Source organism: Bombina bombina, chromosome 2 (genome assembly GCF_027579735.1).
Source record: "Bombina bombina isolate aBomBom1 chromosome 2, aBomBom1.pri, whole genome shotgun sequence".
Taxonomy (NCBI): domain Eukaryota; kingdom Metazoa; phylum Chordata; class Amphibia; order Anura; family Bombinatoridae; genus Bombina; species Bombina bombina.
Genome location: NC_069500.1, coordinates 1015139172 through 1015158487, shown reverse-complemented (window position 1 = coordinate 1015158487; position 19316 = coordinate 1015139172). Strand labels below are relative to the sequence as shown.

General features: G+C 38.4%; 1 protein-coding gene across 1 annotated transcript in view; it reads left to right on the top strand.

Annotated features, from left to right (window-relative positions):
* PDE5A (phosphodiesterase 5A) overlaps window positions 1–19316 on the top strand; it is a 530049-nt gene that overhangs the window by 440591 nt on the left and 70142 nt on the right. The window contains exon 15 of the mRNA XM_053703601.1: window positions 3448–3535. Within this exon, the coding sequence (XP_053559576.1) occupies window positions 3448–3535 (88 nt within the window). The remainder of the gene's footprint in view (window positions 1–3447; window positions 3536–19316) is intronic.

Here is a 19316-nt window from a genome sequence, read left to right as displayed (position 1 = left end):
TATGGCTATGATTACGGCTCAAAGCCGTTTTTTTAATACTTTTGCAATAAAAGTTAATTTTTAGAAGACCGGATTCTTCTTTCTTCATTGTGAATATGTGTATATACACATATTAACACATAAATATATATGAATATAAGCATATACTGTACATATATTTTTACAGGGAACACACAGTTCCTGTAGACCGCAATGTAAAGGCACTTTTCAGTGCCAACTTTAGCCCCAAAATACTGCCTAGTGCAGTAAACTTATAATAAAAATAAAGACGCTGCTATCTTTAATTTTAATAAAATATACTAGACTGTATTTTTTGCATTTTCGGCAGATTTGTAAAATTAACCAGAGATCTGATCTCTGGTTAATTTTATAAGCGCTAATTGCTACAGCGAGCTTGTGGTAGCAATAACCACCCACTTAGAAATATAGAAACATAGAATTTGACGGTAGCTAAGAACCAAAAAGGCCCATCAAGTCTACCCATATTACATGTTACTTTTTCCTTAGGATAGCCTTATGCATGTCCCAAGCATTTTTAAATTCCGTTACAGTCTATGGCCTCTATTTATCAAGGTCTGTCGGACCTGATCCGACAGTGGGGATCAGGTCCGACAGACCTCGCTGAATGCGGCGAGCAATACGCTCGCCATATTCAGCATTGCACCAGCAGCTCACAAGAGCTGCTGGTGCAACGCCGCCCCCTGCAGACTCACGGCCAATAGGCCACCAGCAGAGGGGTGTCAATCAACCCGATCGTACTCGATCGGGTTGATTTCCGGCGATGTCTGTCCGCCTGCTCAGAGCAGGTGGACAAGTTATGGAGCAGCGGTCTTTGTGACCGCTGCTTCATAACTGCTGTTTCTGGCGAGCCTGCAGGCTCGCCAGAAACACGGTGCATCAAGCTCCATTCGGAGCTTGATAAATATGCCCCTTTGTGTTTACCACCTCAAATGGAAGTTTATTCCATGAATCCACCACCCTTTCTGTAAAAAAATGCTTCCTCAAATTTCTCCTGAATCTGCTACCCTCTAACTTTAGATTGTGACCCCTTGTTTTGGCATTTATTTTTTTGTGAAAAATGCTTTCAGCTTCTATTTTATTAAGTCCCTTCATATATTTGAAGGTTTCTATCATGTCACCTCTTTCCCTTCTATCCTCTAAACTATACATATTTAGATCATAGAGTCTTTCTTTGTACGTTTTATATTTTAAACCACGTACCATTTTAGTAGCCCTCCTTTGGACAGCTTCTAGTTTATTTATATCTTTCTGAAGATATGGTCTCCAGAACTGTACACAGTATTCCATATTTGGTCTAACTAATGATCTGTAAAGTGGCATAAGAACCTTGCTATTTCTGCTACTAAAACCTCTTCCAATACAACCAAGCATTTGACTGGCCTTGCTGGCTGCACTGCGGCATTGTGTACCAAATTTTAAATCATCTGAAATAATAATTCCCAGGTCCCTTTCTTCTTTAATTACAGTCAGTAATGTACCATTGAGACTATAATTGGCCTTTGGGTTTTTGGATCCTATATGCATAATTTTGCTCTTGGTAATATTAAATTTAAGATCCCATTTATTTGACCAGTCCTCTAGTTTATTAATATCACAGTTCATTTGATCAACCCCTCCTGGAACATCTACTCTGTTAGAAATGTTTGTATCATCAGCAAACAAGCAAACCTTCCCCTTAAGCCCACTTCCAATATCACTTATGAACATGTTAAACAAAACAGGCCCAAGAGCTGACCCTTGGGGAGCACCACTAGTAACTGATTCCTCATTTAAATGTACTCCATTAATTGAAATCCTCTGTCGTCTATCTTTAAGCCAGCATTCTACCCACTTAACAATCTTAGCATCTATTCCAAGACAATACATTTTGTAAATAAGTTTGTTGTGTGGGACAGTGTCAAATGCTTTGCTAAAGTCTAGATATGCAACATCTACGGCTCCTCCTGGTCTATTATTTTAGTTACATGGTCAAAGAAATCAATTAGATTAGTCTGGCATGATCTTCCAGCAGTGAAACCATGCTGTCCTTTGTCTTCTAAGTTGTTTGTCTGAATGAAAGATACAAGTCTTTCCTTTAAAAGAGTTTCCATTAATTTCCCTGCAATTGAGGTCAAACTGACTGGCCTTGTAAGACTGATTAATTATTGCGCAGCTCAAACAGGCAAATTTGCTTGTTTGCATGCACGCAATAATTTAGTACTCCACTTGTAATCTAGCCCTTCATTTTAGGGCTTTTTTCGTTCTTGAATTGTTTTATGGGTCCTCAGCAGGGAGAACAGAATTGGATGTTTCTCTTAATACAGATGGCTTTTAAATTATTAAATTATGTTGTTGCATTGAATTGTCTACTTACAGTTAAAAATACATGTCCAGACACTTAAACCTACATACAAGCAAAGACCCTGAAAAATACTCATTTAATTGTATGTTCTATGTGAATCATGAAATAAACATTTTGGGCCAGATTGCAAGTGGAACGTTTGTGCATGAGCGATAAGGGGTTTATTGCGGGTATTACGATTTGAAAGTAAACACCATTGCATTGAAGCTAATTAGATGAAAACACGTAAAAGCGTATTTATGCAATATTAATATTTAATAAAGTGTTAAACTGTGTATTTACTGTAAATATGTCACATTCCAATGTTCTGCACATAGCACAATATGTGCTTTGTTTTATAAATAGATATTCCTATATATATATATATATATATATATATATATATATATATATATATATATATAGTTATACCTATATATAATCATCTATAGATATATATTGTACCAAAATACCATCAGATATATAGAGAAATATGTATTTATGAATAAATAGAACATATTCTTCTATGTGAATGTAAAATATTCAAATTTTCTTGTCGGGTTAGCACACATGAGAATTTGTGATCGGGTTTGCTCGCAAGTATGGTGTTTTTTTACACTTTTTTTGATCCATTGGCTTCTATAGGGGAATATGTGAATGTGCACGCAAAATTTTAACTTCGGCTGTTTGCGCTCATCGGGTTAGCGCATGAGCGAAAACAGTTTACTTTCAACTCATAATACAAGCTCAACCCGGCACGAAAAAAATTCTAATTCTAGCACAGTAAACACTCAAGCGGGAGCGTTAATTAGAGCTCCACTTTTAATCTGGCCATTTGAGTTTAAGCCCATTTAAGGATCCTCCCAGAACAGATTATACATGCATTGTTGAAACGGGTTGTCCGTTTTTTCTCTGGGAAATCAGACGTATCTTTTTAAAATTCTCCAAAGTTATATTGAATTCTACATAAGTGTATACATAATAGTATACAAAGGTGATTATATATACTTTGTGTTTTCAATAGTTGTTTGACAGACTATATAGAATTTGTGATTAAAATGCTTGGAGACTAAATGCTAAATGCTAAATTCTTTCTTGATTTGCAGAAGTGAACATCCCTTAGCACAGCTGTACTGTCATTCCATCATGGAAAATCATCACTTTGACCAATGCCTTATGATCCTTAACAGTCAGGTAATGTAATGATCAGCAATTGGATTGCTGTTTCTTTAGTCTGATTATGAGTATTCTCTGGTAAATAGTTTGTATGTATCATGTGATTAAGTCTGTCTGCTAGTGAGGAGACAGAGTCTTAATCACCTGGATTAATGTAGCCCGGAATATTCACCTCAAAATTATAAGTAGTAAGATCAGGTGAATTTTATCTGGGTCCAGAGATAAGTTTGTACTATGTAAACTTTTAGATAATAAGTAGCAGTTTATATAGGTTTGCGACAGATAAGTGAGGTCCCCTTTAAGGTAATACTGTGCCTTTAAATAATACACCTTGCGGTAAAGATAAGTTCACAGTGTGGAGTATAATGTTTCAGCTTGCTGGCCCTTTAAATAATACACCTTGTGGTAAAGATAAGTTCACAGTGTTAAGTTTACTGTTTCAGCTTGCTGGGCCTTTAAATAATACACCTTGCAGTAAAGATTTGTAAACAGTGTTAAGAATACTGTATCAGCTTGCTGCGCTGTTAAACATTACACCATAAGGTAAAGATAAGTTCACAGTCTTAACGGCAATGCTAACACTTGTATACGGAACCTGGCTCTAGCAGCTGTGTGCGTGCAGCTTCTCTGATCCTCTCTGCAGATTGCGGCCTGTGTCTGTTAAGCTGGAAGTTGTTAGAGCGGCGTGTGTGCTGCAGTTGCAACAGGTGACTTCTGCTTTAGATGAGAAGTAGCTTCAGTTGAAGGAGACAGAGCTAATCACAGAACAAATGATACTCTGTTTTAGACAAGTAACAAGAAAGGCTGGAGAGTGAGTGGGTATCAACCTTCAATAAACCAGCAAAGGTGTATGGGAAATGGAAAGCTTTTAAAGGAAAAGAGAGCCAGATAATTGATTCTTAAGGTGGTATGTGAGATGTAGTAACATAAGTTAAGGTGGAACTGAGGAGTTCATGACACATCCCCCCCTCAAAAGAACCTCAAGGAGGTGTCAAGGCGCTGGACGATCAGGATGCCTACGGTGGAACACAGACACCAGACAGGGAGCCGATAGATTGGATGCCGGCTCCCAGGAATCCTCAGATGAGTCATACCCCGACCAGCAGACAAGGTATTGGAGTTCACCGTGATACCTTCGGGAGTCGACTATAGAATGTACATCGTATTCGGGGTCAGGTGTAGGAGATTCTGGAGGAGATGGAGAGACATGGGTAGAGGGATCACAGGGTTTGACAAGTGACACATGAAATGTGGGATGTATACGGTAAGTTGCTGGGAGTTGTAGCGTAACAGTGACAGGGTTGCTTATAGCCACTATCGGGAAGGGTCCCACAAACAGTTTATTGAATTTCCTACAGGGTGTAGGTAATTTAAGATTTTTGGTGGCGAGCCAAACTAAGTCACCCACTTTGTAGGCGGGTTGGGGACGATGGCGTAGGTCGTAGTATCGTTTCTGGGTGGCTTGTGCTTGCTTGATGTTCTCTTGTATGACAGTATAGGTCTGTTTAATGGAGTTGACCAAGTCATTTACTTGTGGACAGGGACTGTTTGCAGGAGGTAGTGGGTGAAAACGAGGGTGCCTTCCTGAGTTGACATAAAAGGGTGAAAATCCTGTGGATGAATTAGTAGTGTTATTGAAAGAAAATTCAGCCTGGGGAAGGAGCGAAGCCCAAGAGTCGTGTTTATGGGAGCAAAAACATCTCAGGTATTGCCCCAACCATTGGTTGGTACGTTCATAGCCCATTTGTTTGCGGGTGGTACGATGTAGTCAGGTGTTGCTGAATGCCAAGAGATTGACATAGGGATCTCCAAAACTTGGATGTAAATTGCGACCCTCTGTCACTGAGTACAGATACTGGAAGGCCATGCAGTCGAACAATCTCTTTGATAAATAGATCTGCAGTCTGCTGTGCTGTAGGAAGTGAAGCTGTAGGAATGAAGTGGGCCATTCTAGAGAACAGGTCAACTACAACAAAGATGACAGTCATGCCACAGGAGCTTGGAAGATCAACGATAAAATCCATAGAGACGTATGCCCACGAATAGTCTGGTAAGGGTATGTTTTGCAATAGGCAGAGAGGGAGTTGATGAGATGGTTTACAGGTTTGACAGGTGGAACAGGAACTTATATATTGTTTTACTGAGTGTCTCATAGAAGGCCACCAGAAGTGCCTTTGTAGAAGGTCATAGGTCTTATGTATTCCCAAATGACCAGCTAAGGAGGAATCAGGAGTTATAGATAACACTTTTGTCCGGAGAGATGGTGGTATGGAATATCTTGACTTATTACAGAGGATACCGTTTTGATCAGGGGTGAGAGGGTAAGTAGCCTTTGTTGTATCCAGTTGTTGTTGGTTCTTTAATTCAGTGCTATCAGGTGAGAGTACACCAATTATGGATGTAACGGGAACTATTGTTGAGTTGGGATGAGCAGTGGAAGGCTTAATATATGTTTTTGAGACAGAGCGTCCGCCTTACCATTTCTTGAACCAGGTCGATATGTGATGGTGAAATTGAATCGTGAAAAGTACAAGCTCCACCTGAGCTGACGAGCTGACAAAGTACGACTAGTTTGAAGATATTGTAGGTTTTTGTGGTCCGTATAAATTGCTATTGGATGTTCTGCGCCCTCCAGCAAATGTCTCCACTGGTCAAATGAAGTCTTAATTGCGAGAAGCTCCTTTTCCCCCACTGGATAGTTGAGTTCAGCAGGTGTAAGGAGTCTGGAGAAGTAACACACTGGGTGCAAAGGATCTTTTGGTAAGAGTCTCTGGGATAGAATAGATCCGATGGCGTATTCGGACGCATCCACTTCCAATACGAATTGTGCTTTGCTGTTGGGAATGTGCAGTACTGGGGAAGTAACAAATAGAGATTTAAGGAGTTCAAATGCCTTTTGAGTTTCTGGAGTCCAGATGAATGGCTTAGAGGTCCTAGTCAGGTTAGTGAGTGGCCTAGAAATGGCTGCAAAATTGCAGATAAAGCGCCTGTAAAAATTGGCTTAGCCTAAGAACCGCTGGACTTCTTTTATGTTGGAAGGTATAGGCCAAGTGGTGATGGCAGAGATTTTACTATACTCCATAGATATCCTGCTATTGCTAATGCGATAGCCAAGAAATGATACTTCATTTACATGGAAGAGACACTTCTCTAACTTGACATACAGCTTATGTGTCTGTAATCTGGATAACACTAACCTGACGTGTTTGACATGTTCAGAGAAAGAGGAAGAATAGATAAGAATATCGTCTAGATAGACCACCAGGAAAGTGTCGAGGATGTCCCTAAAGATATCATTACTGAAATTCTGGAATGTTGCCGGAGCATTACACAACCTGAATGGCATAACTGTATATTCGAAAAGACTATACCTGGTCCTAAATGCAGTCAGCCACTCGTCTCCGGACCTTATTTTTACAAGGTTGTAGGCGCCCCTAAGATCAAGTTTAGTAAAAATAGTGGTGCCTCTTAACCTCTCAATTAACTCGGGAATGAAAGGCAAAGGGTACCTGTTCTTTTTAGTACGCTTGTTTAATTCCTGATAATCTATTATCGTACGTAAAGACCCATCCTTGTTTTTCATGAAACTTTAGATTATCAGTGATATACGTTTTTAAATGAGCCAATTCAGGTCTAGAAAGAGGATAGATGTGGCCATAGGGAATGGTTGCCCCGGGAAGTAAGTCTATGGGGCAATCGTAAGGCCTATGTGGGGGCAACGACTCGGCTTCTGTTTTATTGAAGACAGCAGAGAAGTCAAGATATTGTGTAGGAATAGGAGATGAGGAAGTAGTGAACAAGTGAGTGTTTGGAAAACAAGTTGAGACACAGTAGGGAGAGGAGAATGAAATGGTGAGGGTATCCCAATGTACCACAGGTTGGTGTAGTTGAAGCCAAGTGATTCCCAGAACAATAGGGTAAATGGGAGAAGAAATAATATCAAAGGAGATAGTTTCAGTGTGACCAGGTGGAGAGGAAACGAGTAAAGGAATAGTCTGTTGAGACACTGGACCAGATGCTAAATGCGAACCATCAATGACTTTTATAGGCAAAGGTGTGCTTTTAAACTGAAAGGGTATTTTATTTAATTCAACCAAACGTAAATCAATAAAGTTGGCGCAAGCGCCTGTATCGATGATTGCGTTACACTCTATCCTGTGTCGGTCCCACTGCAAAAGCAAGGGAATGGTAAGGTAAGCTGTAGCAGTGGTTTTTGTGTGGAAACAATGTTTTATGTTATGGATCTTACCTATCTTCTGCTTTAGTAATAGAGGGCACTCCTTAACTGCATGACCAGTACCTGCGCAGTACATACATAAATTCGCAGTTCGGCGTCTAGCCTTTTCCTGCGGGGTAAGTGGACCCCTAATAAAACTGATGTCCATGGGTTGGTCGGACGGTGGACCAACGGTTGGAGGAGTTGGCAGTACCCTGCGAACAGGTGCTGTAGATGAGCTTCTTTCCTGCTTCCTCTCTCTAAGGCGTCTGTCAATTGTAATCGTGAGGGCATAAAGGTCGTCAAGACGATCCGGTATACCAATCCTGGCGAGCTCATCCTTGATCTCCTCTGCAAGTCTGAGACGGTATTGGTTTTTTAGAGATACCTCATTCCAGAGGGAATCTCTAGCCCAGATTCTAAATCTGGTAATGTACTCTTCTACCGGTGCTTTAGACTGCTTTAAGTTCCTGAGTTTACTTTCTGCAGTTATTTGACGGTAGGGGTCATCGTAGAGGCCTGATAATGCCTTTAGGAAAGCATCCAGGGAATTTAGAATGGGGTCCTGGGTCTCATAAAAGGAGTCGGCCCAGGCCCTGGGTTCTCCCATGAGATAGGAGAGTATGGTTAGAACCTTGGACCTATCAGTTGCATATGTCCTAGGACGAAGGTCAAAAAGCAAGAGGCATGCATTCCTAAACTGCCTAAATGTGGAACGATCTCCAGAAAATTTCTCTGGGTAGGAGACTTGGGGTTCTGCTTGATGATCAGTTCCAGAGTTCCTATTTGACAGTGCTTCCCTTAAACAGGCTTTGAGACTCTGGTTTTCTACCTGCAGCTCTCTAAAAGCCTGTGTCAGACTATCTAAACGCTAATTTAGGGTATGGATTTGTGATGTCAGGTCACTGGGCTCCATTATCAAATATAGATTTTAGGGCTGGTTTATTATGTAATGATCAGCAATTAGATTGCTGTTTCTTTAGTCTGATTATGAGTATTCTCTGGTAAATAGTTTGTATGTATCATGTGATTAAGTCTGTCTGCTAGTGAGGAGACAGAGTCTTAATCACCTGAAATAATGTAGCCCGGAATATTCGCCTCAAAATTATAAGTAGTAAGATCAGGTGAATTATATCTGGGTCCAGAGATAAGTTTGTACTATGTAAACTTTTAGATAATAAGTAGCAGTTTATATAGGTTTGTGACAGATAAGTGAGGTCCCCTTTAAGGTAATACTGTGCCTTTAAATAATACACCTTGCGGTAAAGATAAGTTCACAGTGTGGAGTATAATGTTTCAGCTTGCTGGCCCTTTAAATAATACACCTTGTGGTAAAGATAAGTTCACAGTGTTAAGTTTACTGTTTCAGCTTGCTGGCCCTTTAAATAATACACCTTGTGGTAAAGATAAGTTCACAGTGTTAAGTTTACTGTTTCAGCTTGCTGGGCCTTTAAATAATACACCTTGCGGTAAAGATTTGTAAACAGTGTTAAGAATACTGTATCAGCTTGCTGCGCTGTTAAACATTACATCATACGGTAAAGATAAGTTCTCAGTCTTAACGGTAATGCTAACACCTGTATACGGAACCTGGCTCTAGCAGCTGTGTGCGTGCAGCTTCTCTGATCCTCTCTGCAGATTGCGGCCTGTGTCTGTTAAGCTGGAAGTTGTTAGAGCGGCGTGCGTGCAACAGGTGACTTCTGCTTTAGATGAGAAGTAGCTTCAGTTGAAGGAGACAGAGCTAATCACAGAACAAATGATACTCTGTTTTAGACAAGTAACAAGAAAGGCTGGAGAGTGAGTGGGTATCAACCTTCAATAAACCAGCAAAGGTGTATGGGAAATGGAAAGCTTTTAAAGGAAAAGAGAGCCAGATAATTGATTCTTAAGGTGGTATGTGAGATGTAGTAACATAAGTTAAGGTGGAACTGAGGAGTTCATGACAGGTAAGTAAGCAAAATCATTCTCACATATAGGGGTAGATTTAACAAGGGCGAATATTGCGACTGTGTTAATTTCTTCTCCCCCTAGACTCTATCTTTACTTATCGCTTGCGAGCTAAATTGACACCAGGTTAGACCTGCATCGCTAAACCCGAAGAAAATGTTGTTTTTATATATATATATATATATATATATATATATATGCAAAAATCTCGAAAAACAAGCGCACAGATACACTATTCATAGTGCAAATCAATTTAATATTAAAAAGGCATATAGCAAATATACAACATTCAGGAGTCAATCCTACTCACAAGGGGAACCCCAATCATATGAGGTAAGTAATGTCTGTCGGATCCTTAAAGTGTCCCCACTTATTATAGGCAACAGTCACAGTTATGTCTCCACTCGATATTGGCTAGCAAGTCCCAAAAAGTAGGAGAATCTCCTTATAACAAAAAGTCCTCAGTGTATAACAGAGGTAGCGGTCGATGTTGTAAAGAATATCCAGTCTATCTTACCGCTCCTGTAGTTTGTTAAACAGACCGAGGCTGGAGGATGAGAGTATGTTGCAAACTAACATGGATCCGTGACTCTGTGTATCAACGTAGTGGCGTCTGCACCAGAGCACTCCTTTCCTCCTGTTAGCTTGTGATTCACAAAAGACGTAAGGTGGGCGTGGCCTTACGTGTTTCACGGTAACTTCCGCTTCATCAGAGGCTCTCCAGCCTCGGTCTGTTTAACAAACTACAGGAGCGGTAAGATAGACTGGATATTCTTTACAACATCGACCGCTACCTCTGTTATACACTGAGGACTTTTTGTTATAAGGAGATTCTCCTACTTTTTGGGACTTGCTAGCCAATATCGAGTGGAGACAAAACTGTGACTGTTGCCTATAATAAGTGGGGACACTTTAAGGATCCGACAGACATTACTTACCTCATATGATTGGGGTTCCCCTTGTGAGTAGGATTCACTCCTGAATGTTGTATATTTGCTATATGCCTTTTTAATATTAAATTGATTTGAACTATGAATAGTGTATCTGTGCACTTGTTTTTCTAGATTTTTGCAGCTGTATTTTCTTCACTCAAATTGAACCTTGAGTGATATTTCAACAAGCAGCACGGATTCACCCAGCAGATTGAAATCTCATTGAACCTTAGAAGGACATTGTTTTTCTCCTTCTCTGTCACCTCTTTCCAGGGATTTTGCAGAGTGTGATAAGTATATTTTAGATATTATCAGTGTGTGCATTATACCATCTGTTTATATCTCTGTAAATTGTTAATATAGTATATAACATAACTATCTATTCTAATTTCATTACAAGCGTGCGCAGCCTAGGCTCCCAGTAGTGATATTCATTCTTTTGAATTCTCTACTGTGATCTTATTATTTGCATATATATATATATATATATATATATATATATATATATATATATATATATATATATAGAAAACAAGAGAATGCACTCTCAGGACTTTTTCACAAAAACCAATTTAATGGAACGTTTTCGGGGTTCACAACCCCTTCATCAGCATACAAAACAAACAAATTTCAACTCATTTATAGTGTTACATACAAATTAAATCACACCAACCTTAGTGTCTCTCCAAAAAAGTGCGCCAATTTTTCGAGCTTGGAACGCATCTTGCGTTCCACAGTGCTATCCAAAACCGGAAGTTACATTACCTCACTTCCGGTTTACGGATTCTATAGACAAACGTGAATTTAATAATGAAGTTGTGCAATCTACAAGTTTAAACGTATTTAAGTGACATACTAGTGTAGAGGACTTCATATGGCCAAACATGTGCAGCATTATCATAAGTGCCTGGAAATTGTGATAAATACCTATTGACAAATGTTACTGCATCCGGTCGGCATGGAGACAGTGACCATGGTAATCATATACAATCCAGATTACCCAAAAGTGCCATTACCTGTGTAAAATTTACAACAATATACCAGCTGAATGGGACAACAATTTTCTTAGTGTCAGAAACAGCGTACATTCAAGCTGAATATGGTCATACCGTAAATGTAAAAATAATTAAAATAATAATAATTGGACCATATATCAGTACGTGTGATTGGAATGGCAAGTTATAACTGAGAAGCAAGTATAATGCTGCAAATATGGGTACAGTAAGTTACAATGTATCGCCAATATGACATATAGTGTGCTTAAACAAAATGACATTTGGCATGTGTGTTGCTACAATGAATATGCGACCAATATAGATACATCGAATGGGAGCAATATGTGGTGAAAGGAGTATATATAATATTGTAGGGCTGTGCTACAATAGCCTCAAGCATGATTGCAAAACAACCGGTTGTTTTGCAATCATGCTTGAGGCTAGAATTTCAACATAAGGTTTCCTTCCTTATATAATTTCTTTTCATAGCCATTTGCATCTATATTTGGGCTGATGTAAGCTATAACCCTTTAATGGCCAAATTTAATTCATATGAATATGGTGCCCCAGCGGTATAGCAGCTTAATAGCACAGCCCTACAATATTATATATACTCCTTTCACCACATATTGCTCCCATTCGATGTATCTATATTGGTCGCATATTCATTGTAGCAACACACATGCCAAATGTCATTTTGTTTAAGCACACTATATGTCATATTGGCGATACATTGTAACTTACTGTACCCATATTTGCAGCATTATACTTGCTTCTCAGTTATAACTTGCCATTCCAATCACACGTACTGATATATGGTCCAATTATTATTATTTTAATTATTTTTACATTTACGGTATGACCGTATTCAGCTTGAATGTACGCTGTTTCTGACACTAAGAAAATTGTTGTCCCATTCAGCTGGTATATTGTTGTAAATTTTACACAGGTAATGGCACTTTTGGGTAATCTGGATTGTATATGATTACCATGGTCACTGTCTCCATGCCGACCGGATGCAGTAACATTTGTCAATAGGTATTTATCACAATTTCCAGGCACTTATGATAATGCTGCACATGTTTGGCCATATGAAGTCCTCTACACTAGTATGTCACTTAAATACGTTTAAACTTGTAGATTGCACAACTTCATTATTAAATTCACGTTTGTCTATAGAATCCGTAAACCGGAAGTGAGGTAATGTAACTTCCGGTTTCGGATAGCACTGTGGAACGCAAGATGCGTTCCAAGCTCGAAAAATTGGCGCACTTTTTTGGAGAGACACTAAGGTTGGTGTGATTTAATTTGTATGTAACACTATAAATGAGTTGAAATTTGTTTGTTTTGTATGCTGATGAAGGGGTTGTGAACCCCGAAAACGTTCCATTAAATTGGTTTTTGTGAAAAAGTCCTGAGAGTGCATTCTCTTGTTTTCTATTTGATGGTATATCATTGCACCCAGGTGAGTTGGCTATTGGTGGGCTGAACTGGAAATTGTCTACTACTATATATATATATATATATATATATATATATATACTGTATATATGAGGATTTGTTTAAAATATATATCTATATATATATATATATATATATATATATATATATATGTGTGTGTGTGTGTGTGAATATGAAAAAATACAGATATAGATATATACAGATATATTTAGATATACAAAGAACATTTTCTTCTATGTGAAGAACATTGAAATGCAAAATATTTACAGTTAAACATAATATAAAGTATTAAAATTGACCTCTTCGTTACTGGGTATTTCAGAGAGATATACTGAAGAATGTTTAGCATTTTTGCTGTTACTCCATTTAAACAGAAATAGAGCCTTTTATTTATTTTTTATTTACCTATCAAAACTATATATTTTTTTTGTAGACAACCCAAGGTATTGATCTAGGTCATATACCATACACCATTTTGGTATATTTCATGCCGCTTATTTCATATTAAAAAAAATCTTAAACTTTTTCACTAACTTTGAGTTTCTCACTGAAATTAGTTACATACAACTACTGCAGTCATAAGTCAATTGGTTGTAAAAGGTTCACTTGGGTCCCTTTTGTTTAGAAATAGCAGACATGCATGGCTTTGCAATTAGTTTTTAGTAATTAGAAGTACGCTAATTGCAGCTGTGCAACACACATCTGAAATTCCCGGCAATGAAGAAGTTTATTAGTTAGCTGGTAAGGGTAATAGTATTTTAATACTGGGATTTGCCTCCCAAACAGATATTTATTTATTTTTCTGCAGTGTAGGATCCCCCTTACACTCCTACTTCCCTGATCCCTTCAAATCAGTTCTCAAACCCTCACACTCCTAATGGTGTCTGCCATCTTAGGTACTGGCAGCGCATCGGTCTTCATCGCGCTGACCTGGCGAATGCAAATGCACCGTTCATTTTCAACTTGTAATACATGCAGTTAGCGCAGTCACAATATTGATTATTACAACCCACACTAACTTTAGCGTGCCACTTGTAATCTAGGCCTAAGTAGGATGTGTAATCTTCAGTTACTGTAATTTTAAATCACTTAATACAATGGAATTGTACTGCTACTGTAATACTGTTATTCATGATCTGTTATACTGTTATTCATGATATGTTATATGCATGGGACATTATTTTGAATTAAACATTTACATACAATAATTGGATTAAGATAAATTATATTACTGAAAATCACTATTCTTTAAAAACATTTTATAGCACTAACAATTATACAAGAATTTAACAAGATTTCAACTAACACACGGCTAGATTACGAGTCTTGCGTTAGCCTTAAAAAGCAGCGTTGAGAGGTCCCAACGCTGCTTTTTAACGCCTGCTGGTATTACGAGTCTAGCAGGTACAGGTGTACCGCTCACTTTTCTTCCGCGACTCGAGCTTCCCGCAAATCCCCTTACTTCAATTGCGTATCCTATCTTTTTAATCATTAAAAAGATAGGATACGCAATTGAAGTAAGGGGATCATATTGCCGCTTTAAGAAGGAACACATATGAAAAATACATATGTGAGGGTTCTTATACAAAACCATTTCTTTAAATAGCCCTGAAAACAGCCCTGACATATGTATTTTTCATATGTGTCCCTTTTTAAAGCGGCAATATGGTCAGCCTATTTTAATGGGACTTGCATAACGCCGGTATTACAAGTCTTGGAAGAAGTGAGCAGTAGACCTTCTCCTGTCAAGACTCCTACCGCATTTAAAAGTCAGTAGTTAAGAGTTTTATGGGCCGTAACATAAAACTCTTAACTAAAGTGCTACAAAGTACACTAACACCCATAAACTATCTATTAACCCCTAAACCGAGCCCCCCTCCCACATCGCAAACACTTAAATTAAAAGTTTAACCCCTAATCTGCCGACCGGACATCGCCGCCACTGTAATAAATATATTAACCCCTAAACCGCCGCACTCCCGCCTCGCAAACACTAGTAACATTTTATTAACCCCTAATCTGCCGTACCTAACATCGCCGACACCTACCTACATTTATTAACCCCTAATCTGCCACCCCCAACGTCGTCCCTACTATATTAAAGCTATTAACCCCTAAACCTAAGTCTAAACCTAACCCTAACCCCCCCTAACTTAAATATAATTTAAAATAATCTAAATAAAATTACTACAATTAAATAAATTATTACGATTTAAAACTAAATACTTACCTATAAAATTAACCCTAAGCTAGCTACAATATAACTAATAGTTACATTGTAGCTATCTCAGGGTTTATTTTTATTTTACAGGCAACTTTGTATTTATTTTAACTAGGTAGAATAGTTATTAAATAGTTATTAACTATTTAATAACTACCTAGTTAAAATAAATACAAATTTACCTCATGGACTCTTGCCAATTACATGAAAGAAATAAACCCTACAATTACACCTAACACTACACTGTCATTAAATTAATTACCTAAACTACCTACAATTAAATTAAATAAACTAAAGTACGAAAAACAACAAACACTAAATTACAGAAAATAAAAAAATAATTACAATTTTTTTAAACTAATTACAACTACTCTAAAGTTTTAAAAGGATTTTAAAACTTCATATGTCATATTAAATGTTATGAACTAAGCATACATGAGTATTTGATCTATTATACTATTGTAACACATATATATTTAGTACAAAATTTCAAAAATCCCAGCCACTGAGTCTTAGAATCAAAAAGTTTTATTCTTCAACAAAAGATATGATCAAAATTGATCTTTCACAAAAAGCAATCATGAGTATCAAGGAAACATCAGGTGTAAGTTCACTCAAATCCACACATACCCCATCCACCAAACACATTCGTATCTAACCCTCAGCAAAATAAAGAAAAACATCAAAGCAAAAACAATCATCAGAAAAATAAATGCAATGTCACTCCCAGGGCGTCCCCAGAGAGTGAATATTACGACACCACCCACTCAGGACCTCAAAGGATCAAGAACCATTGCGAGTGTCCACTCAATCTTCAACTCTGTAGTATTATATTAACCAAGAGTGTCTCGTATTAATTGTGGCAACTCCCAAAACAAGAATGTCTCATTCGTTATAAAGCCTCCAGCTGTAACAATATGTATCTGTTTGAAACCATCAGCAATTTGTCTACTTGCCACTGTATAAAGGTTGTCACAGGAGACATGAAATATTATGGTATTTGTAATCCATCATAGTGAATGCTGGTAACGGCTATAGTGACAAATCTTGTAATTGTTGAAATCTTTTGGTTCAGATGTCCCTTTAACCTGACGTGCTACTGGCCATACATTATGTTGCGGGGAGCTGTGAACGTACTAACGGCCCAAACACACACCCTTTTCACACTTCACTCACGGTATTGTGCACTGTCCCTTTATAGCAGAGGATATATCACACTCCACATTTTCCTTTTCACCAAAACTGCGAGTATGTCATACCCTCGTGGCAGTTCGTGACCATTAATGTGTTGTGAATGTGTTGTAAACAAAGCAAATGCTTGAACAGTGGTGTTACCTCCTTCAGCGTATATGTGCATATGTCGATAGTGCCGTGAGACTCTCTGTCTTCAGTGTGGTTTCTATGGGCCCCCCGTATGGGTATCTAGTCTCACCTCGCAATTTCTGTGGCTTAGATAGCACGATATCCAGGTAGCTGTGGTGGCGTCTCCTCGTTCCGACGCGCGTTTCGGGACTCCGCCCCTTTCTCAAGGAATTTACAGGTAATGGGGTGGAGGTGTGACTTAAATAGAATCAATAGTAATCTCATTGGCTACTCGCATACACACCCCCACTCTAACGTCACATTCTACACTCGTGTTTGTGAAAGCATTGCAGAGATAGAAAACGAATGAATCTAAGACTCACGAATAGCTGGTGATCGCTGCCGAGCAGGTACTAAATAGGCTCCACATAACTCCCCAGTGAGAATATGTCAATATATGACACCTTCAAGATCCAACCGCTGTACTTTCTCTGTTCAGGGAATTATAAATGTATATATATAGGCATCCGCGGCAAATTTCAATTATAGCTATGTATCTGCCATCAATCAACGTACCTTAAACGAAACATCAGTATTCCGCGCACAGCGTGTTTAATCAGTATAAGTTAATATTTCATATTGAGTGCAATTTGTTCAATACCGGGGGTCCCGCTACGGGATATCCTATTTGTGTGAAAAATTAGGGAGACTATATGCAGTCGGTTAAGGCAACGCATGTCTCAAAGGCCCTCTTTCTGACCCTATTCTATGCTTATTCTCACAAATATGATATTTCTAACAAATGAATCATATAAAAGAAACTACTAGAGTTAGTGTATATCCGGACCATGTACATTATTGCATCTTTCTGTCCAAAGAATCAATTAATCGGCTCAGACAAAGCATATCCCAAGGGTCTCAAAGAGCCTTTTCCTACCCTATTCTATGTTGTTTCTCGCAGTTCTAATTTCTATAACAAATGAGTCCTACAGAAGGAACTGCCCTTATGTCATCGATTCTGCTTCAACGTATTTATAGGATAGATGGTTAATTCTATCCAAAGGAAACTAGATCCCATACATCCTACGTAGATATCGCAGGACTACCGTTATTGGATCTAAGTGTCCACAAGTTATAATTAATTTGAACCTTTATCATGGCTCTATACCATGTGTATTGTTGGATTTTCATGTCCAAAGCATCGCAATTCTTCATACCCTTTCCTACCTCTCTTCAGTTTTTCATCTTTTAGAGAGGACATATTCAGAGAAGGAAATTCGCCAATTAAGAACTATTGAAAAGCTCAGATAAAATTTCCCCAGGAAATGTCTCTATTAAGACCTCTAGGGACCATGGTATCCAATTTTTTAATCCATAATGCCTCCTTACGGAATAGTATTTTCTGTCTGTCACCTCCCCTCCGTAAGGGGGAGACCCCATCAATCACTTGAAACCTTAATTGGCTCTTGTTGTGTGCCAATCGGGTGAAATGATGGGCCACAGGTGCATCCTCGTCATCCTTGCCTATGGCTGCTTTATGCTGGCGTATCCTATCACGGACAGTCTGTGTGGTCTCTCCTACATATGCTAGGCCACATGGGCACTTAATAACATATATAACATATTTAGAATTGCAGGAGAACCTGCCATTAATCGGAGTCCTTTTACCTGATAAGGGGTGGGTAATATGATCCCCTTGTAACATAGAATGGCAGAGGGCACAGTTCATGCAAGAAAAGGAGCCTTTCTTATTAATTGTAGTTGGTTTTCTCATGGAACCCCAATCAGCCCGTATTAATTCATCTTTCAGGTTTTTATTTCTCCGAAAAGAGAATAGTGGAGTCTCTTTAAAGATCTTGCCCACCTGTGTATCCTCCCTTAACAGGTGCCAATGTTGTAAGATTATCCTTTTGAAGACCTTGCTATGTGAACCAAAATGACTCACAAAGGGCACTGAAAATTTTTTAACTTCACGAGTAGTCTTACTCAATAAACTAGCCCTGTCAATGTTCAGTACTTTATTCATGTTATCTTCCAGAATATGCACTGGATATCCTCTGTCTAAAAATTTTTTAGACATTTCATCCAGTCTCTGTAGGCAAATTCCTGGATCATCCACAATCCTTTTAGTCCGCAGTAATTGGCCTAATGGGAGGTTCTTAATCAGAGAAGGGGGATGGAAACTTTCATACCGTAAGGTATTATTCCGATCCGTTTCTTTGGAGAATAAATCACTTCTGAGTTTCTGATCTATGATCGATATCATGGTGTCTAAAAAGCTCACCTTGGACTTACTTGCTTCCATAGTAAACTTAAGAGATTCATGTGCCGAATTAAGTTTTGATACAAATTGTATCAAGCCATCATCACTACCAGTCCAAACAAAGAAGACGTCATCTATGTAACGGTACCAGCCTAAGACAGATTTTTTATAGTCTTCATCTTTATAGACCACATCCTCCTCAAACTTCCCTACAAATAAGTTCGCATATGTAGGTGCTACGTTTGAGCCCATGGCTGTTCCTTGTTTTTGGACATAGAATGTATCTTCAAATAGAAAAAATTTTTCATATAAAATGATCTTTAAGAGATCTTTGATAAGTCTCCTTTCATTCGGTGAATACAAATTGTCCTTCTCTAAGAAATAGAATACTCCCTCTATTCCTAATTCATGAGGAATCGAGGTATAGAGACTGGCTATGTCCATTGTGACCAGTTGGCTATT